Here is a 23,503-nt window from a genome sequence, read left to right on the forward strand (position 1 = left end):
GCTGGCGGGCGGAAGTGGCCGGCGCGCGGCTGACCGGTGCGCGATGGCGGCCGCGTCCACCTCCCCCGCGCTCAAGCGCCTAGATCTGCGCGACCCCGCGGCGCTTTTCGAGACGCACGGGACGGAGGAGATCCGCGAGCTGGAGCGCCAGGTCCGGGCCGAGATCGAGCAGAAGAAAGAGGAGCTGCGGCAGATGGTCGGCGAGCGGTACCGCGACCTGATCGAGGCGGCCGACACCATCGGCCAGATGCGCCGCTGCGCCGAGGGGCTGCTGGACGCCGTGAGGGCCACCGACCAGTACTGCGCCCGCCTCCGCCAGACCGGCTCGGCCGCGTCCCGGCCACCGCGTGCCCCGCAGGTCAGTCCCCGGCCCCGACCCCGCGATCCTCACCTTCCGTAGGGAGGAGCCTGCCCCTCACCCTCTGGGCTCCCCTCCTCAGGGGACAGCGCCGGCCGGCCTTGCACCGGCTGCTGATCCTTCTCGAAAAGTCATCCAGCTGTTTCTTCAGGAGTCTTCCTCGACTTCCGGGCCGTGATTCTCTCCCCTCACTCTTGGGTTCACCGAACGCTCCCTTCCAATTTTAACTGAAAACGGCAGGGGTCTCTCTCTCTCTCTAGACCGTTCACCTCTTCTCTGTATAACATTTCTTGACATTGTTTTCATTAGAACGGATTTTCCCCTTATGTTGACACTGTCCCTCCAGGTCATTCATTCCTCATCCCACCCTTCACCCCACCCCACCCCCCAAGAACACCTTCCACAGTCCTAAATAGCTGTCCCACCCTTGGGAGTTGTTGGAGAGTAGTAGCAGCTGTCAGGCCCTTACCTTTTAATAGCTGAACATTTTCATTTTAGGGCACTGATGCTCTTCTTATTCAGTTATCCTGTGTTCTTGCCCAAATACTAATGCTTAGACCCCTTGTGGAAGGAGGGGGGCTGCACACACATCCTGATATTGGAGCAGCATGTTGCCCTTCCTAAACATTGTTGACCTAGAGGTGGACGAAATGAAAGGGCATGGAGGTGAGAAAGGTAAACAGAGAATTTGTTCTTTGTAACCTGGGAGATGGAAGTTTGCATCTCCATGGGACTGAGCAAATGCGCACACGTGTGTAGGAAAAACCAGTGGGATTTTACAGCACTCTTGACTCCAGTATCTCTACTGCACCAGACTTCCATGACTTGCTGGGTGGCACCGAGTCTGGCTTAATGAAAGCTTCGTATCCAGAAATACCCTCAATTTCTTCCCAAGCTTGCAGAACACTGACCTTGCTTTTGTTTGCTCTTCTGATTTAGTTTTGTGCCCTTCCCTGCAGCCACAGCAGCCATCCCTGGAGAAGTTCTACAGCATGGCTGCCCAGATCAAGCTGCTATTAGAAATTCCTGAGAAGATCTGGAGCTCTATGGAAGCCTCTCAGTATCTCCATGCCACACAGCTCTACCTGCTTTGCTGCCACCTTCACAGCCTGCTCCAGCTGGATGCTTCTAGTTCCAGATACAGCCCTGTCCTCTCCCGATTTCCTATACTGATCCGGCAGGTGGCAGCAGCCAGCCACTTCCGGTAAGTGGATCTGGCATAAAACTTCACCGCTACAATTTTATAGTCTTCTTTCCTGATATGCCAAGGCTCTTTACCCGAGATGTTAAAAATTCCCTGCTGGCCTTTGTCATCATTCCTCTAGGTCGACTATTCTGCATGAAAGCAAGAAGTTGCTCAAATGCCAAGCTGTGTCTGACCAAGCTGTAGCCGAGGCCCTGTGCTCTATAATGCTCCTAGAAGAGAGTTCTCCTCGCCAAGCCCTCACAGACTTCCTGATGGCCAGAAAGGCAACTATTCAGAAACTTCTCAACCAGCCGCACCATGGTGGGTGTGGCTTCTCACCAAAATTTGGTCCTTAGACATGGGATGGAGAAGGGTGGGCTGAGGGAAACTGAAGCATCTAGAGTATTCTCTGTTTATAACTTTACTAAAGGAAATGACTTAAAAGAGGATGGTTTCTCGTAGGTGCTGGTGTCAAGGCTCAGATTTGCTCATTAGTGGAGTTGCTGGCCACCACTTTGAACCAAGCTCACGCCCTTTTCTACACTTTACCAGAAGGTCTGCTGCCAGATCCATCCCTGCCATGTGGCTTGCTCTTCTCTACTCTGGAGACCATCACAGGCCAGCATCCGACCGGTGAGCTCTTAGCTAAACTTTTTTTGCTGGTTCATTCAACTGACACTCAGACTTTACCATGTGCCAGCTACTGTTCTAGACTCTGGGGATAGAGCAGTGATTTGACAACTATGGATCCTTTCTTCGTACAGGTCCCATCTAGTGGTAGTGCAGATATTGAACTGACAAACTTACATATTTCTGTTTATTGTCAATATTGGTCATTACTATGAAGGCAAAATACAAGTTGCCTTGGAAACATTGGATGGAGGAAACTCACCAGGGTCAGAGAAGGCTTGCCTGGGGAAGTGACACTTAAACTGCAAGCTGAAGGTTGAGTAGGGGTTAGTCAAGGGGAAGAAGGCAAAGAAGGGAGTTCCAGGCAAAGAGAAGAGGGTTGCAAAGGTCCTGAGGCAGGGAGAATGTGGGTGTATTTGAGGAACTGAAGAAAGCCAGTGAGATTGAGGATATTGGCTAGGAGGTGAGTAGCATGAGAAGACTGGAGTCATGGCCAAGGCCAGCTAATGTCAAGTCTTGTGGGCCTTTGGACTTTATCCAAACAGCAGTGGATAGCCTTCTGGAACCTCCGATGCGTAGTGTGATCCCCCTGTTATATGTTCCCATGCATCCTGCTCTTTTATTTGCTAGCCTTTATCCCAAACTGGAAATAAATAGATGCAATTGACTTTTAGGTGGCCTTGGATCCCCGTGGGGCTAGAGTGGATGCTGAGAGCTCACTTAGGAGGCTGTCACCGTGATCCAGGGATCAAACGCTAGGGGCTTTGGTTAGGAGGGAGCAGTAGAGATGGAGCTAATAGGATAGCTTGGACAACTGTTTAGACAATTTGATGATGGATTGGCTGTACGGAGCGTGGGAAGAGAGATGTCCAAATTAACTAGAAAAGGAGCTGGTTTGAAGGGGCTGACAGTGGATTCACTTTTGAAAATATTGCATTGGAGACAATTGAGACCTTTCAATGGGACTATGGAGTGGGCAGGTGACTGGACCCTGAACACAGCAGTGAGAGGTCTGGTTGGAGACACACACCTGTGGTACATCTTTATATGGCTGTCATTTGAAGCTATGGGAATGGATGACATCATCAGTATGAAAAGAAGAGGACAGAGAACGGTTCCTTACCAGAACTGCAGAGCTCTGAAGTCAGATGGAGGTGTCACCAAAATGGTCCGAGCAGATACAGTTAAAAATAGAAAGGAAACAAGTAGAATCTGGTTTTAGCCAAGTGATCATTTCCAGAGAGAGGTATATCACACAGTCTCACCTTTGGCTTGCTTTATCTTTCAGCACAGGCGCCTCTCTGCCTTACCTTTGTTTTCCCTCTAGGTACTTTAATAGTGTGCCCCTTCCTCGGAAGGTGAGCACTGGCTAATCTGTCATGGCACTGCAAACTGAAGTACGAGGCACCTGGGAAGGGCCCCATGTTTCAAATTCCAGAGGGTGCCTTGTGCACAGAGTATGACGAACGGTGCCTCCCAGGGTTGCACCGCCGAGGCCTGTGCCCTTCTTGACAGGTGACTTTGAAGAGCAAGGAGTGACTCAGTAGACAGGCAGAGTGGTCATCGATTCTTTCCTTAGACCTTCAAGGGAGGTCGGAGGATGGTGAGGAAATGGAAACAGTAACTTCTACTTTTATGACAACTTAGTTCTACTTTTCAAATGTCAAGAATTGCACAGCATTCACTTCGTCTTTCTGCTCTTTACCCCATTCCTTCCCCCAACCTCTGCTGTTCTTTTCAAGCAGTAGGATGGCCAGAGTTGTAGGGTAGCTGCCAGATGAGGGGGGACCCATTTAACCTGCCCAAAGAAACACTAGATAGCTTTTGGAAATTCCTTCTAGGTCGGTGTTTTAATATGTTATTCAAGGGATGGCCTAGGTTGTGTCTCACTTGGCCTTCTCTGTAGAAAAGGGTATCAGTGTCCTGCAAGGAGACATGAAGCTCTGCAGCTGGTTCAAACACCTGCCGGCCTCCATCGTCGAGTTCCAGCCAGTGCTTCGAACCCTCGCACATCCCATCAGCCCGGAATACCTGAAAGACACGCTGCAGAAATGGATCCACATGTAGGTGGCTAGAAAGAGCCTCCCTGCGGCTGGTGGGAACCACCCAAGCAGCCTGTATGTGGGCACATGAGAGTCGGTGAGGCCTGATCCCCAGGGTAACATGCCACTTGCCAGCCACTCAGTGCCCGTCACTGCCTGCATGGACACTGAGCACCCCCTGTGGGAGAACCACAAAGGAATTTGTCTTTCGGGATATTGCACAGAGGATTTTAAATTTTCTTTATGTGAGAGTTCTCCAACTTCTAAGCTTTTATCTAATGCATTGATTTTTTAAGCCATTCCAAAATGGCTTCAAAATGGGGTTCCAGACTTCTGTATACCCTCAGGGAAGCAAGGGTGGGTCTGGGGAAAGGGCTACAGACTGCATGCCCCAGTCCAGCCAGAAATAGTGTTGGTCTGTATCTGTAAATACTCTGAGACCTATATATGGGGACCCAGGTAAGAGGTTTCCAAATGGGGTCCAACTGTTTTCTTAATGGAGGTATAAAAACCACAAATCTAATGGAGCCCAAAGAAAATGATTTTGTTGCAGGTGTAATGAAGACATCAAAAATGGAATCACCAACCTGCTTATGTACGTGAAGAGCATGAAGGGTCTCGCAGGGATCCGAGATGCCATGTGGGAGTTACTTAACAACGAGTCCACCAGTCACAGCTGGGATGTGGTATGTCAGCGGCTCCTGGAGAAGCCACTCTTGTTCTGGGAGGACATGATGCAGCAGCTGTTCCTTGACCGATTACAGGTGAGGTTTAAGATCACATGGTCTCCCTATTTCACAGCCAGTCCTAGTATGGTGCTTTGCCCGTCTTGGGAAACTCCTGTCAGTTTCTAAGTGTATTTTTTCCCTGCTTATCAGCAGAGATCTAGATTCTAAAACTGAAAAAGGCACCAGGCCTTTGTCAGTTGGTTGGGAACATGCCTATGTCCATCAGTAACGGCGTCTTTGTTCTCTACAACACCATGTCACGTTTCTGAACGTGGTGAAAAGCGTTCTGAATGCTAGGATAAATTGCCAGTAGGTACTGTTTTGAAATTTCTTTAAAAGGAATTGTAATTAGAACTCTTCTCTCATTCTCTTTTAGACTCTGACAAAAGAAGGCTTTGACTCCATCTCCACTAGCTCCAAAGAGCTCCTGGTTTCAGCTTTGCAGGAACTTGAAAGCAGCACCAGCAACTCCACTTCTAATAAGCACATCCACTTTGAGCAGAACATGTCTCTTTTCCTCTGGTCTGAGAGTCCTAATGACCTGCCTTCTGATGCTGCCTGGGTCAACGTGGCAAACCGGGATCAGTTTGCCAGTAGTGGCCTCTCCATGAAAGCTCTAGCTGTTAGCCCTTGTGTGCAGAATTTCTGTTCTGCCCTGGATTCTAAACTGAAAGTTAAACTGGATGACCTCCTGGCTTACCTTCCCACTGGTGACTCGTCACGGCCCAAGGACCTTTCCCCCATGCAGGCCAAGAACTCTGCCTTTGACCGGTACGCAGATGCTGGAACAGTGCAGGAAATGCTGCAGACTCAGTCCGTGGCGTGCATCAGGCACATTGTGGACTGCATACAGGCGGAGCTGCACAGCATCGAAGCAGTGGTGCAAGGACAACAGGATGTTCTTAGCAGTGTCAAGATGCACTCGGTCCTTTTCATGGCCAGGCTCTGCCAGTCCCTGGGAGAACTGTGCCCCCATCTGAAGCAGTGTATCATGGGCAAAGCAGGAAGCTCTGAGAAACCAGCCAGGGATTCTAAGGTTCTGAAAAAACAGGAAAAGGGGAAAACACAAGACATCATTCCTACACAGGCCAAGTGGCAGGAAGTAAAGGAAGTGCTCCTGCAGCAAAGTGTGATGGGCTACCAGGTTTGGAGCGCGGCAGTTGTGAAAGTGAGTGACATAACTTATTGTCCCCATTTTGTATCACGTTTATCGTACTCCAGTTTTTCCAACCTCAGAAAGGACCTTCAGTAGTCAGGGAATAACAGATCTTATTTCATACAGTTATTTTCACTTTGTCTCTGCCAGACAGCTCAAACATAAAAACTTTTCCATTCATTTTTTAACCTAGATGTTATAGACAGAAAACCTGCATTTTTTCTTTCCATCAGATGAGAATGAAAGACTCTCTGCCTGGACAAGGGCCTCCATTTCCTGCTTTTCAGCCTAAATACTATATTCCCTGTAGTCTCCACTGGTCTCTAAAGAGATGGTATTTGACATTTGTAGAGTAGTTAGCAACAAAATTCCCATTGCTGATATCGATAAGTAGCTAAAACAGGGTGATGTTGCCGCTCACCACCCCACACACGACCTAAGCAGTTTTAGCTGTTCTCAAGATTATGCTGGTAGTTTTAAACTCTACAAAGGATATGAATGACTTATGCAGATATTTGCTTTTTATTATCAGGTTTTGATTCATGGATTCACCCAGTCATTACTTTTAGATGATGCTGGCTCAGTCCTGGCCACGGCCACCAACTGGGATGAACTAGAAATTCAGGAGGAGACAGAGTCTGGCAGCAGCATCACATCCAAGATCCAACTCCCTGTACAGGTAAACAAGTCCCATTGTTACAGGGACCATGGCCTGAAAAAGGGAAAAAACTGCTCCATGGAAAGGAAAAAGATTTTAGAAAATCATTCTACATACAACCTCTGAGGAATAGCTGAGATTATTATCTGTAGCTTTCTATTGTTGGGGCATAGTGATATAGGGCCAGATAAATAGCAAGCTGTGTGAGAAGTCAGGGATTATTTCCTTTTGTAGCATGGGTGCTGTGCTAATTAGAGAACCACTTACCCTAAAGTGAAAACAGCAGCTTAAAACAGTGCCACCTGCCAGGTCAACCTTAGACCACAAGGGGATGGCAGCACATTGCATTGTAACAGGGGGCTTTGTTTCTGTTCAGTGGTCTTCCTGGAAGAGGGCTTGATTGGAGAAGTCAAGGTTCTGGTATAGGCCTTGTAAGGATGAACGGAGTTCCTTTTACTGTGTGTCATTTAATTGGTGCAAGCGGGTAATGCGACATTCCTCTGTTCTTTTAGCCATCCTGGTATGTACAGTCCTTCCTGTTTAGCTTATGCCAGGAAATTAACCGGGTTGGAGGCCATGCCTTACCAAAGGTGACACTGCAGGAGATGCTGAAAAGCTGTGTGGTTCAAGTAGTAGCTGCCTATGAGAAGCTTGCAGAAGAAAAACAGAATAAGGTAGGTGTTTGAATGTTTCCCCATTAAAAACAGACCAGTAAAATCCTTAGCTTTAAGGGACTGGGCAGTTAGCTCAGTTGGTTAGAGTGCAGTGTTGTAACACCAAGATCAAGGGTTTGTATCCCCTTACCAGCCAGCTGCCAAGAAAAAAAAAAATCCTTAGCTTTAAAACAAACAAAAAAATTGGGCTTGGCAGTTCACATCAAGGATTCAATGTCAAGGATCACCCAGCCCAGTCATCAGTTTCTATAAAAATGCTCTTTCTAGAAGTGGCTTCCAGCTCTGCAAGTTTGATTACCGTTCTTAAGGGCCAAACAGGTCTTCATTTAGAAGGCAGTTCAGTGCAGGTGGAAAGGAAAAAACTTGAGAATAAAAATGCCTGGCCTCTTACCTCGCCACTGCCACTTGCTCACTGCAGGCTTTGGGCAAGTCGTTAGCCTTTTGGTTTCCTCAGGATCAAACGTGATCCCATAGATATGATCCCGCAGCTGGTTTCTCACCTGTGCAGTGGAGACCCCTTCCCCCCACACACACACCTCCAGGGGGATCGGGAGGAAGGTGGACCCCTTGTAGAGCAGAGTGTGGCACTCAGAGGTGCTCATTTAAGGGATGCTCGTCTCACGGCCCTCCACTGCCCCTCACTTCTGTGAAGTACTCTGCCCTTGGCATATGTTCCCATTTCATCAGTAACTTTTAAGATGGGACCAGTCCTGATTGTGGAAGGAATTCAGTTGTCTTCAGTTCTGAGCTTCCTCAGAATACCTCTCCTTCATGTAGGAAGCTTTTTTTCCTTTAAAATGATCACCTACAGCACCTGAGGCCTTTTTTTTTTTTGGTAAGGACTGGGATTCTTCCCTACTGTTGTATTTTTGGTTTTGTTTAAGACCAAGTTTCTAAAGTAACCTGTTTTTTTCATTGTGAGATTAAACAGGCCATGAGTATAAAAAGCACCTGCTTCTGAGATACCAAGCTGTAGCTCAACCGAAACATGAAGCTGTTTGTCATGCTTGTGTAAGAAAGTCATCTTTCTTAACGGGTGGGGACTGGGGATTCATTTGCAGAAAGAAGGTGCATTTCCAATAACCCAGAATCGGGCACTACAGCTACTTTATGATCTGCGTTATCTCAACATTGTTCTGACCACCAAGGGGGAAGAGACGAAGAGTAGCCGAAGCAAACCCAACTCCAGGTGTCGTATCTCTGTCCAGCTCTCCCAAGGCAGTCTCTTCCAAATGCAAATAGCCCCTTTGCTGGGAAGCCACTGCAGAGAAGAGTCAGCCTTACTATACATTCATTGTGTTTCAACAGTAAGTGCTCGTATTACCAGCAAGTTAGATAATGGCCACCTGGTGGATAAATCCCATGGTCAAGTGAAATAGGTGGGATCTCGTTCCTCTTTCTTCTGAGCCTCCCCAGCAACTGTTGGGTAGAATTTGAGCCCTTGCTGCCCTCCCTAAAAACAGAACATGGGGAAGGAATGGACTCCACTTAGACATCATGTCAGGTTGAAATTCCTTGAGGATTACTTAGGCACCATCACCAGTGACAAGTGTACTAAACCGTTAAAGAGAATAAAATCCAGTTCCAGGATTTCTATAGCATTAACATATACGATTTTTATCCTTAAAATATATGGACAATGATTCTAATCTTCTCAGAATCGAGAAAGTGACAGACCACCTGGAAGCACTCATTGATCCATTTGACCTGGACGTTTTCACGCCACACCTCAACAGCAACCTAAACCGTCTGGTGCAGCGGACTTCTGTAAGTCAGGTCTCAAGCATACTCAGTGTGATAAGTGCCACAGGCTCAAATTACAAAATAAACCTGCTCCAGCACTCAATACCCCAGGATGCAGCATTGGGAGGGGGGTAAGACACAAATAGCTAAGTGTAGTTGTAAGGACTGAAAGAGGATTTGATGGAAATTTCACATGCTGAGGCAACCATGATCTGAACCACTTTGTTGTAGATAAGGATTATTAATGTTTTCGCCAGTCCTAAAAGAACTATGTGACTGAGATTCTGACTCATGTTGATAAAAAGTAATTTGGAAGCCTTAACACACTCAAAAGAACATTCCCCAAAATGATGGTTAGAAATAGTGATCGATTACTAACAGAGCAGTGACTTTCACCTGAATGATAAAACACCAGCATTTTATTGTGCACCATTTCTTGTCTGCCAGGTTCTGTTTGGACTGGTGACTGGTACAGATAATCAGTCCACCCCCCGAAGCAGTACATTCAACTCCCAAGAACCCCATAACATACTGCCACTGGCATCAAGTCAGATAAGGTAAATGATTCCAAGGCTTCCAGCTGGGCTCCGAAGTTGCCTGTTCATGCTACTGAAATTCTCTCCTCTTGTCTTGGAGGTTTGGACTTCTTCCACTGAGCATGACAAGCACTCGAAAGGCTAAACCAACGAGCAGAAACATCGAAACAAAAGTCCAGGTCAGTGCCAACATCAAGAGGTTCATCCCTTTTGATTCTGTCCCCGTCTCCCACCAAGCCACCCAGTCAGCTCCCTTTTAAGTAACCGATAAAGAACTGAATGACAGAGTGCACTAATGCTGCTTTTAATGGCGACGCGATAGAGAAGTACAAGGGTTCACTAGCTTGAGCTAACGTAGGTTTTAAAAGATGTCCACTGGGACGGCCCCCTGGCGCACTCGGGAGAGTGCAGCGCTTGGGAGTGCACCGGCGCTCCCGCCGCGGGTTCGGATCCTATATAGGAATGGCCGGTGCGCTCACTGGCTGAGCGCGGTGCGGGCAACACCAAGCCAAGGGTTGCGATCCCCTTACTGGTCACAAAAAGACAAAAAGACAAAAAAAAAGATGTCCACTGACCCTACCAAGTAGCCTTATAACAGAAATGCATCTCAGGCTGCCAGAGCTATAGAGAATATGCAGGACAGGATGGAGATTATTTCTTGTAATATAGTAGGGTAAAGAGTTAACTGCCAGCCCAGCACTATGATTGTTCTTATTTGGAGAAAAATTTGTTTTGGTGGTGGTTTCATCTTCCATCATCTTTTAGTTGGGTGGGAAAGAAATAAAAGAAAATTTTCTTCTTCAAGTTTTACATTTTCTTGTTAATACATGTTTTGTTTCAGTAGGATGCCATCCATTAAGCCTGCAGGAGTCCTCCTGGGTATTTCCAAATTGTGTCATGTGTGTTTGAGACTCATACAGCTTGTCTTCTTACAGTATTTGGTTGTTTGCTTTATTGTTAGATAAAATATCAGCAATGTATCCTTTCTATATTTCCTGCCACCAAACCCATTAAGATCCAAAATCCTTGTCAAACATCTGGTTTTAAAATTTGGGAGAGATGACAGTAGGAAAAAAAAAAAGCTTCGGCAAAAACCACATGCTCTGTAAGCATGGGCCTGTGCTGTAACTTTCTCCCATAACACTACATTTCCATTTCAAGTAACTGGCCTTTAAATTCTATCCATATAGAGGAATAGACCATGGAAAAGAAGTACATATGTTTATCCTTTTCCTAGAACAGTCCTCATTTTCAAATTTTAGTTCTGTCACATAATAAAATCTTATGCTGTTCCCTATGTCCTTTTCAAATCTTGACAAACAGCAAAGTCCTCTTACTAGAGTTCTCCGTGCTTCTCAGATCTGCTTGTGTGTGCTGTGCGGACTCGGAGTGGAGTGGAGTGGAGGGTGAGCAGGCAGGAGGATTTGGGTAGACTCTAAGGCACTTTCCTCTACATCCCTGGCAGGTTGTCAACCCAGCATTCTCCAGAACAGGTGACCCGATGCATCCTGGCTCCTTGTTCAGACACCTCGTCAGTGAGGAAGACGACACATCTGTGCCTTCATTATTCAAACTTGGCTGGCTCTCTAGTATGACTAAATAACATGGGAACGTATCCATCTTTCTCTAAATAAATACTACCACATTATTTCTTCTAAGGTGCCTCTGCTCATTTGTTTCTAAGCCACACCAGTCTTTCCAGTTTTAGTGATGGAATATGGTCCTCTAGTTACTGTTGGGGTTACTTTAAGCATGAAGTTTAAGCTACTTTGTCCAATAGTTTCACGATACTTGTTACTTTAGACATCAGCATTCATTACACCTTAATTATTGACACTATAAGGTGGAATTATCAATGAGTTCATGTAAGACAAAGTCATTACATACTTTTTGGACTTTTGGAACTGTGCAGTTTTCTCTACTAAAGTCTGGGGTGCAGACTCTGGAGGAATATTGATACAGAAGTTATCTGGGTATGCAAGAGTCTGAAAGACAGTCTCCCTGGAAATACAAATATATAACAAAGAAAGAGACTGTTGTTAGGGAGGGTGCTTCACTTGCACAGTCTAAACTGGATCTGATCGCTCTCCTACAAAGGGGAGAGGACCTTTTAAGAACATCTACATACTAAGAGGTAGTATGGCAGTTAACTTCAGTGCAAGACTGAATCAAGCTTTATATATTATGGAAAAAAACTTATGTTTTTCATGGAAACTAGATACTCTTTTCTAGTTTATTGAATTTAAAAAATTGAAGATCCCGCATTTTTAAAAGGCCCTTTTACATAAAGTAAAATTTCTTATTGACAGATTTGGAAATCAGTCTGAATTGGACATACTATGGATTCAACACACAGATGAGATTTCCTCACACCACTACCTTAACATGGATTGGATACCCTCCCTCAAAAGAATCCTATAAAAAATTGCTTCAAAGCCCCTTTGAAATTGCAATAGTGCAGCAAAACCACAAGTAAACAATCGCCTGTTAACCTGTTATTTCAAATATAGACTGAGAAGCCAACAGGCATTTTTTTTGTGCAATTCTTTAAAACAAACAGTAAGTTGAAATATCAAATCTGCACAGCACTGTCCCTTCATAGAAGGCAAGAAACTGCCGGCGCATCATGTGGGAGGCCGTCCTCGGTGCTGTAGGCTATGGAAATGGGCCTCCTTCAGGGTCTGGTTGATGTGGAAGTAAGGGCCTTGGCACAGTGCAGACTGCTCGGGCATGGGCTGAGGGGTGTTAGGGCTGGATCCAGCAATGATGTGGCTTAAGCAGCTTTCCGGCCCACTGGCCCTGTCTGGGCTGTTGATGCTGCTGCTGCTGCTGCTCCCTCCACTGTCACTGCTTGAAGACTAAGGAAAAAGAAAGAAACAGTCACGATCAGGCTGTTTTGTTTCTTGAGCACTTTACTATGGTTTAATATACAATACCCTATTAAGAGTATTTTTCCTACTCAGCTTGAGGAGGAAAATATATACTGACTGGCCTTTACAGTTTACAAGGTGCATTCACCTAAAACATTTGATTCTATCTTCACAACTATCCTGTCAGGATGAGTAGGGTTTATCAACCCCATTATACAGCCCTAAGTAGGAGGTGCTTGGGTCTGGATTCAAGCACAGGCCTTCCAACTCCAAATCCCTTCAACTGCATCTTAATTCCTTTATATACCTTCTCTACCTGCTTTTAACATTCATTCCAATAATTTCCAATAATCAAAGAACGAAGTTCTTAGCCTCCGAGGAAAAGTAGTAATCACTGGTGCAGGGTATGAAAAAGGTGTCCCCATAACAAATAAGATGGCTTCTGGGCACAAGTTAAGGTAAAAACTAAAAACCTATGCCAATTTTGTGGTCATCACGTCATCACGGACATGAAATGATATTCTGTAACTGCAGGACACATACCCTGAAAGGACTTTAATATACTTCTTATGAAGTTATCTTTTGTTGGCATTCTTGCAGTTCAATATGCATATGTGTGCAGGTGTATACACGAGCATGCCTAATTTTATCTTTAACTAATATGACTTGTTGTTTTAATCGTCTTGAAAAAGCTAGTCTCTGGTAAGACTCACTCAGAAATTCCTGCCTTCTGACACTAGGATTCTCAAAAGGGAAGGTAATGCTAAGGATCCATTTCAGAATTATTAAAATTAATACAGCATTTCTATCCACTTTTTTCTTTTAGGTTTCTAAAAAACATATTGCATTTCTAATAAATGACAACCCAATAACTTGATTAACAGTACTTTTCTCTATTCACAACTCAACACAATATTATAGTGGAAGGAGTCAATGCATAAGAAAGTTAAAACTCTAGTAATTAATGATCTGGTGTATAATTTTTCTAACTTGGTCCTTTGATCCATCCAAATTTATGTTCCCTTAGACAAAGACATTGGTTTTGAAATGTCTGCTTACAACTACATGAAGTCTACACATAAAAAAAAAAAGACTGGAAAGAAACAAACCATGGTAGTTATGTTAGAATGGAAGGATTGTGGTTGTTATAACTTTTTTGCAATGTGGTTATTATGTATTTTCATTATAAAAATAAATATATAAATAAAATGTTGTTTCCAGATACATACCTTTAAAGTGCTTTTTAAAAATCCTAGTTCTAAATAAATAAATAAATAAATAAAAATAAATAAAAATCCTAGTTCTATCCATATCTTGACCAAAAATTACATCTAACAATATGCATATTGATAACTTTTCTGAAACAATGAAAAAAGCAATGTTCATGAAGCATCCATCACTAATAAGACTGAAACCAAGACTCGTCATGGTCCATAGGTCATTTGGAGCTACTTAACGTAGATGGTAGGAGACAACCTATCTATCTTTCTACAATTAAAAAAAATTCATCAAAGGATTATAATGGACCGAATCAAGTCAGATGATAGGTTTAACAGCAGCAGCAATTAAACTTATTTAAAGATTAAGAAGTCAAAGCCAATTCAAAACCAAAAATTTTATTCTACAAAGGCCTCTCCTAACCTAGTATAAAAACCTAGAATGGCCAGGTACATCTTGTGAGGTCATGAATATTTAACAAGTCAGTCACTACACTGGATAAGAAACCCACCGCGCAGAACGCTTTGTTTCCTCTTAGTCTGTTTTCTTTACTGTTTTTCGTTACAGGTACTGTCTGAAAATTAAGGCAAGAACTAGGATCAGTTTCTAGTAAGTCAAGTTTTCATCTCAAATTACATCTATTTCACACTATAATAGCAAGCGTGACATCACTCTGAGAAAAGATAAAAGTTCTTTAAAATAAACAGGTTAGAAAAGATTTTTGTAAAGTAATTGTTAAAAAAAGGATATGTATACTTGCAATTTCTAGTTCATTTTTAAAATCTTGTAACTCATCTTTATAGAGACATATGAGAATGTTTAGTGTAGCCTTGTTTATAATGGCTATAAACTGGAAAAAAACCTAAACATCTAACAATAGGGAATTGGTTAAATTATAACACACCCATTGTGTACATACATACGATGAAATTCTATTCAGCCATTAACAGTGATGATAGAGATGTACACATACTAAAATAGAAAGAAGTCTTTAACATCCTTTTCCCACCATTTTTTAGATTATACTGAGCGGTATACTAAAATAGAAGTCTTTAACATCCTTTTCCCACCATTTTTTAGATTATACTGAGCGGTATGTATAGTATGTCAGCAGCTTTTATAAACATGTTTCTTTAATGTACACATATATGTACACCAAATATAGTCTGGAAGGATATATATAACAAAACATTTAGAATCTGGGTCTTTTATTTTTAATATTTTTATTTCCTAAAGCTTCTACAAAAACCTATTTTTTTGAGAAGAAAACTGGACATGAGGAAGTGAACTAAAGAACAAAACAGAGTAAGGTCTTCAGCTGCTTCTTACTTCAAGACTGAGACTTTTTTAAAAAGTACTGATACATCAAGATTTTATGAAGGCTGTTTTACCTCCCTGTATTTAAGAACTTCCATTTATTCACTTGCATTGAGCAGGCCAATAATACTTTGAAACTAATATGAGAGCCTACATAGAATCCAGGTGTATACGTTGTTATTTTAATACATATAAAACATTACACATGTCTTGTCATCAAAGGTAAGAACAACACACCTCTTTCAAAGACGCTTTGGTTCCTATTTTCTGCCGATTCAGACCAGTCTTCTCACTATCAGGGAGGCTTAGGGAGTATCTCACAATCTACAGATGGACCAGGATTTTACAAATTGAGAGTGAAACGCATTGGTGGGGGCAACCAGCATAAAAAAATAAAGGAGTACAACGTGGTAAGGATAATTACTCTATGCAGCTTTTTTCCAACTATTCACAAATACATTTGGTATGTACTGGGTCACAAAATAATATATATTTCTCTGAGACAGAGTCAAAAAAAAGTTTTAAAGTTAACTAATTGATCTTAACATTGTCAGCCATCAAAGTGGTCTGCTTTATGGGATAAAGAAAAGACCATTATTTACTTCTAACCCTAAAGGTATAAAACTGAATTTTAACTATCAGTGCCTTAAGATACATACAGAGGTAAAATCATTTCTGTCTTCTAAAACCAAAAACTTGAAATAGGAAAAAAAAAATCGTACTTCCTACACTTAGTGAAGTTTTTAATATCAGATTGCATGGGAGAAAAAGCCACTACTTGATGGTGCATGGTTTTGAAAATTAAATCTGTTATCCTAGTATGAAAGTATTTACCTTGTTACATCTGTTCTTGAAAAGACAGAATTCTTTTACCAAAAGAGAAACAAGGGTTCAAAAACTTTGGGACTGAGAAAGACCCATCAAAGAAGAACCCTATTCCCATGATCCTGATTCCTCACTCCTCATTAGACAACTTATCCAAATCGACAGTTACATTTCTTTTCTCTCAATTTTCTATATTGGCTTAGTGCTCACATCTGATCAGGGTATTTTCATGCCAAATTTGTTATTACCAATCCAAAAAGAATAAGGCCATGATCTGTGAATTAAAAACCCTTTGCAAATCCATGAACACAAGTAAAATAAAGTTAAATTTATGAAGACTCTGGCCAACAACCTATCTCAACAAAATACAAAGGCATCTAAGAGTCCTGTTTGAAGATGTGTGTGAAAAGGGAGGACTCCACATTAGTTTAGGTAACAATAAAATCTACCATAACATCCTTCTAACTGCAGACACCTGGGTAGGACCCAGAACTATCATGATACAGTCGATTCTGGAATCACCTGTGGGTTTTATAAAAGTGTACATGCCGGAGCCCCATCTCAGGACCACGTTTGGCAAACAGCAGGGCACAGGCTGTTCCCATGTCCACCCACATGGACATGACAAATATTTATGTGCCAAACATGTACAAGGAGGCATTTCACTAGGGCTGCTTAATCATTCAATAAATATTTACTGAGCTTAATCAAGAAGCAAGTGGTGGCAATACACCCATGGATGAGGGTAATACCCAGCTACTACAACAACAGGAATCCAGCAGTGGATGCTCAGAACTAGGAGAGGCTACTTAACATAAATGGTGTCTCAGCTGGGCCTAGAATGATGAGGAAAACTTTTAATAGATAGGGTAGGACAGACTAGGAGGACAACAAGAGCAAACTCAGAAAATAAAGGAGTGTTTTGGGGAAAAAAAAGCTAATAGTGTGGCATTGCTGGGCCCGTAGCAGGAGGAGCTAGTGAGAGACCAAACATACATGAGAGGCTGTGGCTAGATTACCAAGAGCAGTGAAGTCTGCAGGAACAGGTTCAGAGCATGTAAGACATGCTCAGGTCTACACTTAGGGATCTGTGTGAGATGAATGAGGTCGGGGACACTATGAGCAAAGCCCCATGGGGAGGCTTCCCAACATATGAAGCAGGAAGGCAGGCCTGGGAGGACTGTGGAAATGTGAAGGAGGGGGACATGTGCCACATCCTAGAGGGAGATGGAAGGACTCGGAAAGGAGATGGAGCTGACTAGGGGCACCCAGGACTGAGCCTGGCAAAGAGCAGGTGCTCAGTAAATGTTTGCTGAATGGAAAGACCATTGGTGAGCCTTGCAAAAAGTTTCAGCACAGTAAAGGAGGAAGTCACGATCCAGAGAGGAAAGCACGGCAGGTCGATGAGAAAGTACCTGTGGTGGCTACAGACAGTAAAGAGGTCTGGTGGTGGAAGGGAGAAAGGGAAGGCATACAGCAAGCTGAGGGAGAAATAAGACAAACAAATATGAGTTAGGAAGGGAAAAGAGCACATGAGCAGGCTAGTGAAAGAACACGGGGGTGAGAAAAATCTGAAGAGATGAACAGAAGGGAGAAATACTAGAAAAAGCTTTCAGGAGCCATGAGAGAATGTACAGCAGAAAGGTAGAGGGACACTCCATTCTCTTTGGCAGAAGAAAAATACGTATAAATTGTGGAACAGAGGACAGGGAAGTGGCAGGAGTTCGTTTCCTTAGCTCACATGGCTAAAATTATACACCAGACGTAAAGGACTCTGGTCCCTCAGCTAAGCCTACCCTTAATTTTCCAGGGTGTGAAGTCAGTTTAAGAGATAACCCATTTATACCCATGGCAGAAACTAAACAACTCTAAAGACTATTTTCTGCTAATAACCTTTAGAAACCCCCCAGGCAGGAATATTAATTACCGAGTCTCTCTGCTTAATTAAAAACAGAACCAGAATATATGTGTATATTTATTACCTAGAACTGTATGCTTTCTCCTCTTAATTAGAAAAGCAGATCAACATAGTATTTTATTTTCTTTCAAGCCCCAGCTTTCTCTCACCTCCATCTCCCCCATTCATTGGTGCTTTGAATTTACGTGAACCTCAAAAGAAAAAATATATATAACCAGTGTACACTCCATCCCTGGAGTCATAGTGAAGTTCACTTTCATTCTAAGGCTGCTGCAGAATCTGGATTAAATGCAAACGGTGATCCTAGCCAAGACTATCAGAGCATGACATAAAGTCTGTGCTTCCAAAGTGCCCAATAATTTAAGAGACCTTTAGGTCTGCTAATACTGGTGAGACTATAAATTCCAAATGAACTGAGTGGGTTAATTAAAACCACTTATAAGACAGGAAAGAAAATGCAGGTGGTAACTTTTCTGTGTCCATCAGGAACATATCCTTTCTGTACTTCCATTTCCCTTATCAAACAAAATTGAACACACAATGTGTTTTAAGTTCCTCCCTACTGAAACAGTCTCTTATCATTTCACTTTGTATAAATTTCAACAGGACAAAAAACAATTCCCACCTGTAGAAAAAGATAGGCACGTCTGTGTCTTCAGACTTTAACATTCAGTTGGGGTAGCTTGGTATGCCAGGAGTTCATACAATATACTACAAACATCACAAGGACTTAAACTTTGCAAGCAAAGTTTCTTGAAACATTCATTTTTGAAAGGACTCTTCCTTCATCTGAATAGACCTTTCAAGAAGTGAATTTCAGAGTTAATTCGCTACAGGGTTTTAAACACACAGTCCTAACAGTCTCACCCCAAACAGAGTCTGCCAAAACAGTTCTGTTTCTTAGGATGTACCTACTATTCTAAAACAGATTAAAGATGAAAATGGGCAAAAACTAAGAGCCTTAAGATACAGTTTTTAAAAAAATCTTGCTAAATCTTCCTAATGTCATCTAAACTCACAGTATTAAAAAAAAAAAAACAAAAAAAAACCTAGCACTCAGCTAATTCTTATCAGTTAAAGTAAATGGATTTACAGAATTTTCATTTTAAAAATACATGGATTCCCTGGTTCTATTATTTTTGTATTTATCATGCCTCTGTACTCCCACTAAGAATATCCTTGGGATTCTGGTATTGACATAAAAAAATCTCCCCTTCTAGCAGAGACAAGAGTCTTTATATTTTAAAAGGTATTATTTTTACCTACTCAGGGAGAAGCCCTTTTTAGAGGGCGTATACCTAGGTACCAGAAGTCAGACTTACACGGAAATTTATAGTGTAATTTGTGGATAAAAACATTAAAACTGAAAGCAAAGAGGATTACTCCTACTATACATAAAAATACAATTCAAACTAAAAAGGCCAGCTCCTAAAGAGAAAAAATATAACTATGTTAAATTTAGCTAGTGTTTGCCTGTCTAAATAACTGCCCAAGATAAAGAATGTCATTACTTTTATTAAGGACCCAAGAGGAAGACACAAACTGATAAATAATTTCATGTCTTGCTCACCAAAGAGAAAACCGATCCTGACCTAGATATTAACTAACATGATTAGTCTAGAATGGCTTTACAAAAAAAATTTTAATCCTATACTAGTAAATTACAGCTCACTTAAAAAATAGTATCTTAAGACTCACAAATTAAATACAAGTCATTGGAGTTAAAATTCAAAGTCTTCAATTCGAGCATCAATTAGAATATTGGGGGAAAAAACCAAACAAACCACTAGACCCCAATTTCTTCTTTGCTTTTTTCATACTAGAAATCTAAAATTGCTTTCTAGCTAATACCATATCATAGAATTTACTTGGAAAATATTTCTCAGCTAAAAGAGAGGAGTATGAAAATTCTTCTCTATTCCTATGATTCAAGAGAAGCCTTAAACCTAGCTGCTCCTGAGCATATTTAGCAAAGTGTCTCAGTACTTCTGTTCTACCTTCTGTGAGACAACACACACCACGGTCAGGAGCAAGCAGCCCAACGGTAAGGCTCTGGGGCTCAATTCTTCTGCCTCTTACTAGCTGTGTATCTTTGGGCAAGTGACTACTTTTCTGGGCCCCAATTTTTCCAACTAAAAAGTGGAGATAATACGTACTAAGATGGGGGGAAGAAAATGCACACAAATTAAAGCTTCTCTTTACATAACTAATCTGACAAATCAGTTCACATTCTTTAGCTTCATAGTATCTAGGAAAAAAGAGGCATTTACTATACTATCTCGATTTTACAGATAATTTTGATTTACTTGTGGCACAGTTTCATGGTTTAACATACATCAAATAGCTCACATCTTATTTCTCATATTTGCCAATATTATTACATTTAGGAGAGAAAGGCAACCTTTGGAAATTAATTATAAGTAACAATTTTAAATCTCTCTAGGAATTTAAATAAATTCCTTACAAATGAAAATTGAAGTTACAAGAAAAAGAATACTAAAATTAAGCATTTCAAGAGACACAGGAAATGGTTTCTCCTATCTGAGTTAGTCTCTGGGAAACTTACCTCATTGGCTCTACCTTAGAATTAAAAGATAAAACATTTTCATCAATAATGTTAATAAAATAATTATATAAATTATTAATAAAATTAGTAATTCATTAATAATGAATCATTTTATTTTCTCTTTTATACACGATTGTTAAAAAGCAGCCAAATGCCCCTAAATTTAGTTTTTTGTGCTACAAACATAATAACCTATTCCAGAAATGAAAATTCAATTATTCAGGGCTGGGCCAGCCAGTTAGCTCAGTTGTTTAGAGCATGGTACTGGTAACACCAAGGTCCAGGGTTCAATCCCTGTAGTGGCCAGCTACCCAAAAAAATGGAAAGAAAAAAGAAATTATTCAGGGCTTAACTTTCCATTTTAAAAGAGCTTCCCCTGTCTTTTGCTTCCCCAGCTTTCCCTTTGTTCATTCGTCCTCTTACTTGCTAATGCCACACTGGGGAAGCTCAACATAGCACGGCCCAGCACAGGAGGCTACTCTGGCAAATGTTCGGCATGCAAGGGTGAACCTAATGGTTACAACACCTCACTAGGCGATCCACCGGTGAGTTCAGATAAAATTACCTGTATGACTTAAATTATATGAAGACAATCTAGTCCATCCTTCAGTCTAAAGATTACAGAGTGGTTCAACAGCTGGATTTCTTTGGACTAGTAAGAACAAGATACATGATCCAAGAGGTTGAATAACAAGACACTGTTTTCTTCTGTGATACTAATGCGTAGATTTTAGAAAAAGAGTGGTCATTTTCTACAAAAACAATTAAAACAAAACCCTAACACTAATATGCCTGTCTTGCTTAAAATAAGAGATCAGAAATGCTTAATTTTAAAAAAAATAACAATTTCTATTCCTGTTCTCAGGTATCAAAACTGAAGATACGGGGGGGGGGTAAAGGCTAACACAAAGACTTAGATCTACTACCTCTGAATTAATGTGAACATCATATAGCAGGATTTACATACAGACAGAAGTAGAGAAATACTGATGCTGATACCATGAAAGTAATCTCTGCACACTCTTATAACTCAAAAGGATGATGGTAACTCAATTACCGTTACACCATTTTATCATCAGATGTTCACAGTAGCCTCTAATCTTTGGTTTTCTTTCATCCCTGAAATTCCCCAATTATGACATTAAATAAAAGCTCAATTACTTTTCTGTTACTCATAAAAAAAAAAAAAAAAAGCACAGAAAGGGGGATGTTAAAAGGGGGTAAAAAAGCTACAGAAATTCAAGTCTCCACATAGGATTCTAATCTGTACATGTTCATTAATTGTAACTGAATAAGTGTTACTACCTACATGGGAGTTACTGATTTCCACCCCCTTGGGGGAGTTGCTTTGGATTGCTGGTAAAGAAAGACTGGATATAGGTCAAATCATATTATTGGGAACTAATTAAAATACAAATTATTTTGATGTATAAGAATTCTGCTAGGGCTTAAGAATCTTTGTCACTAAGCCATTTCTCTGTTAATGTGACATCTGTTAAGAGTCAGAATCTTTATGTGCACAATTTTTTTTTTCTGGCAGCGGGCCAGTTCAGGGATCTGAACCCATGACCTTGGTGTTACCAGCACCACGCTCCCCAAGTGAGTTAACCAGCCAGCTTCAGATAAATAATTTAATAGTAGCACTACCTTAATGTTGACTTCCTTTCCGCACCACAGAACAGACTTCCAATTGCACAGAAAATTTCTCCCCAGTATACATACTGAAGCACTCTTTCAAAAAACCAAACTGCAGAAAACGCTAAGAGTTCTCCTGCTACCCAACTCCCTTCCTGTCCCCACTCCCACCCCACACATCACAGGAGCTCTTAGAACAACATGATGAAAAGTAAAAACACTCAAAAATGGGATTTGCATACACATACCTTATATATTCAGCATGCTTAAAAGTTTCTCTTAAAAGACGTGAATTAAAGCAACAAAACATGTTTATCTTAAGGACAATTAATGGTCTATAAACTTTCAAAAAATAAGGTGGTTTCTGAAATACAAAATAGGGACTTCCAATGGTCCATGAAACTTGTAACAAATACAAATTTGGGTTTGTGGGTGTGTAGGAGTATGTGCAGACATGTACTGTTTTGCTGAGGAGAGGGTACACAGCTTCCTCAAAGGGGCCATGACAAAAAAAAGGGGGGGGAGGAGGGGGTGTGAAACTACTACAGTCAAGTAAGATCATTTTTATTTTTTGAATAAATAAATTGTATTTAATTACAAGGCAGAGACTATGTGACTGTACTCCTACCTCTGTGTCCCAGGAATCCTGAAAGACAGGGTTTCTACTACTCCTTTTGGTCTGTGGGGGAAGATGGTATTCTTCTTCATTGCCGTTTCTTCTCCTTTTCCTGAAAGCACAAGGAGAAAAAAAAATTCAACAACTGATCTTTTCACTTAAACTGTAAACCATGACAACATATAAATTTGCCCTCTCACTTGAGAAAATGTAATTCACCAGACAGGTTAAAATTTTTAACCCCAATAGGTTAAAACTTGGAAGTACACCATCCCTGGGCACATAGAGCAAATATATGACAGTAGCAGTAAGGTCACGCCTTCATTAGTAAGACTAATTTCTAAAAAGAAGCTTGACAATTTTAAATGTCTGTTGGGAATAAAATAAGAACAGTAAGAGGTTAATGACTAAGCTTTCAAATTCTACCTAATTAAGGCTTTCTTCTTTCTACATTTCCTGAAATTACAATTCCAAGTTACCTAATTTTACTCCCTTCCATGACAACACTCAAGATAGGAGGGGCTGCCTTTGCCTATTTGTCCTGAAAATCCTTATAAAAATGGTGCCACACAGGAAGATCACAGGCTTGTGGTAGCCTTTAATCTTTAGTTTTCTTCATCCCTGATTTCCCCCCAACTACCACAATGAACAAAAGCTCTAGGCCCTACATAGTATTAAATTACTTTTCTGGACAGACACTGCAAAGCTGGCTCTTGGTCACATTAACTCAATTATTCTGGCTACACTACCTAGTATTATGATGTAATAGTTACATCACTAGATTGTTAGTTGGAGATTATAGCACAAACTACTTACAATTTCCAGGT

At 41.5% G+C, this 23,503-nt stretch overlaps 2 protein-coding genes across 7 annotated transcripts in view; one reads left to right on the top strand and one right to left on the bottom strand.

Annotated features, from left to right (window-relative positions):
* On the top strand, window positions 1–11,359 carry COG1 (component of oligomeric golgi complex 1). Of its 4 annotated transcripts, XM_063080203.1 has the most exons (15): window positions 1–358; window positions 1,318–1,562; window positions 1,684–1,865; window positions 2,007–2,177; window positions 4,081–4,237; window positions 4,770–4,980; window positions 5,321–6,112; window positions 6,633–6,779; window positions 7,271–7,432; window positions 8,494–8,621; window positions 9,091–9,199; window positions 9,623–9,732; window positions 9,812–9,890; window positions 10,556–10,590; window positions 11,177–11,263. In XM_063080203.1, the coding sequence occupies exons 1-14, from the start codon at window positions 44–46 to the stop codon at window positions 10,568–10,570; spliced, it is 2,823 nt and encodes a 940-aa protein (XP_062936273.1). In that variant the 5' UTR covers window positions 1–43; the 3' UTR covers window positions 10,571–10,590; window positions 11,177–11,263. The 4 variants fall into 4 exon arrangements, with proteins under 4 accessions (XP_062936273.1, XP_062936274.1, XP_062936272.1 ...); XM_063080204.1 differs by having other exon boundaries at window positions 10,553–11,359; XM_063080202.1 differs by having other exon boundaries at window positions 10,556–11,359.
* The window catches only part of VCF1 (VCP nuclear cofactor family member 1), an 18,804-nt gene continuing 4,891 nt past the window's right edge, over window positions 9,591–23,503 (bottom strand). Inside the window, exons 2-5 of one of the 3 annotated variants that reach the window (XM_063080208.1) lie at window positions 22,689–22,788; window positions 15,354–15,440; window positions 14,311–14,373; window positions 9,591–12,569 (exon numbers count right to left, since the gene is read on the bottom strand). In XM_063080208.1, coding sequence (XP_062936278.1) covers window positions 12,336–12,569; window positions 14,311–14,373; window positions 15,354–15,440; window positions 22,689–22,788 — 484 coding nt within the window. In that variant the 3' untranslated portion in view covers window positions 9,591–12,335. The remainder of the gene's footprint in view (window positions 12,570–14,310; window positions 14,374–15,353; window positions 15,441–22,688; window positions 22,789–23,503) is intronic. The other 2 variants (XM_063080209.1, XM_063080210.1) reach the window with 2 other exon arrangements.

The sequence above is a fragment of the Cynocephalus volans genome, chromosome 16 (genome assembly GCF_027409185.1).
Source record: "Cynocephalus volans isolate mCynVol1 chromosome 16, mCynVol1.pri, whole genome shotgun sequence".
Classification (NCBI taxonomy): Eukaryota; Metazoa; Chordata; class Mammalia; order Dermoptera; family Cynocephalidae; genus Cynocephalus; species Cynocephalus volans.

What these genes read in the sequence shown, in the direction of transcription:
- COG1 (XM_063080200.1), top strand. Translation starts at nt 44, where the DNA reads ATGGCGGCCGCGTCCACCTCCCCCGCGCTCAAGCGCCTAGATCTGCGC. An exon ending in TCTCAACCAGCCGCACCATG is followed by an intron (nt 1,866 to 2,006) that starts GTGGGTGTGGCT and finishes GGTTTCTCGTAG; the next exon opens with GTGCTGGTGTCAAGGCTCAG. An exon ending in AGATCCAACTCCCTGTACAG is followed by an intron (nt 6,780 to 7,270) that starts GTAAACAAGTCC and finishes CTGTTCTTTTAG; the next exon opens with CCATCCTGGTATGTACAGTC.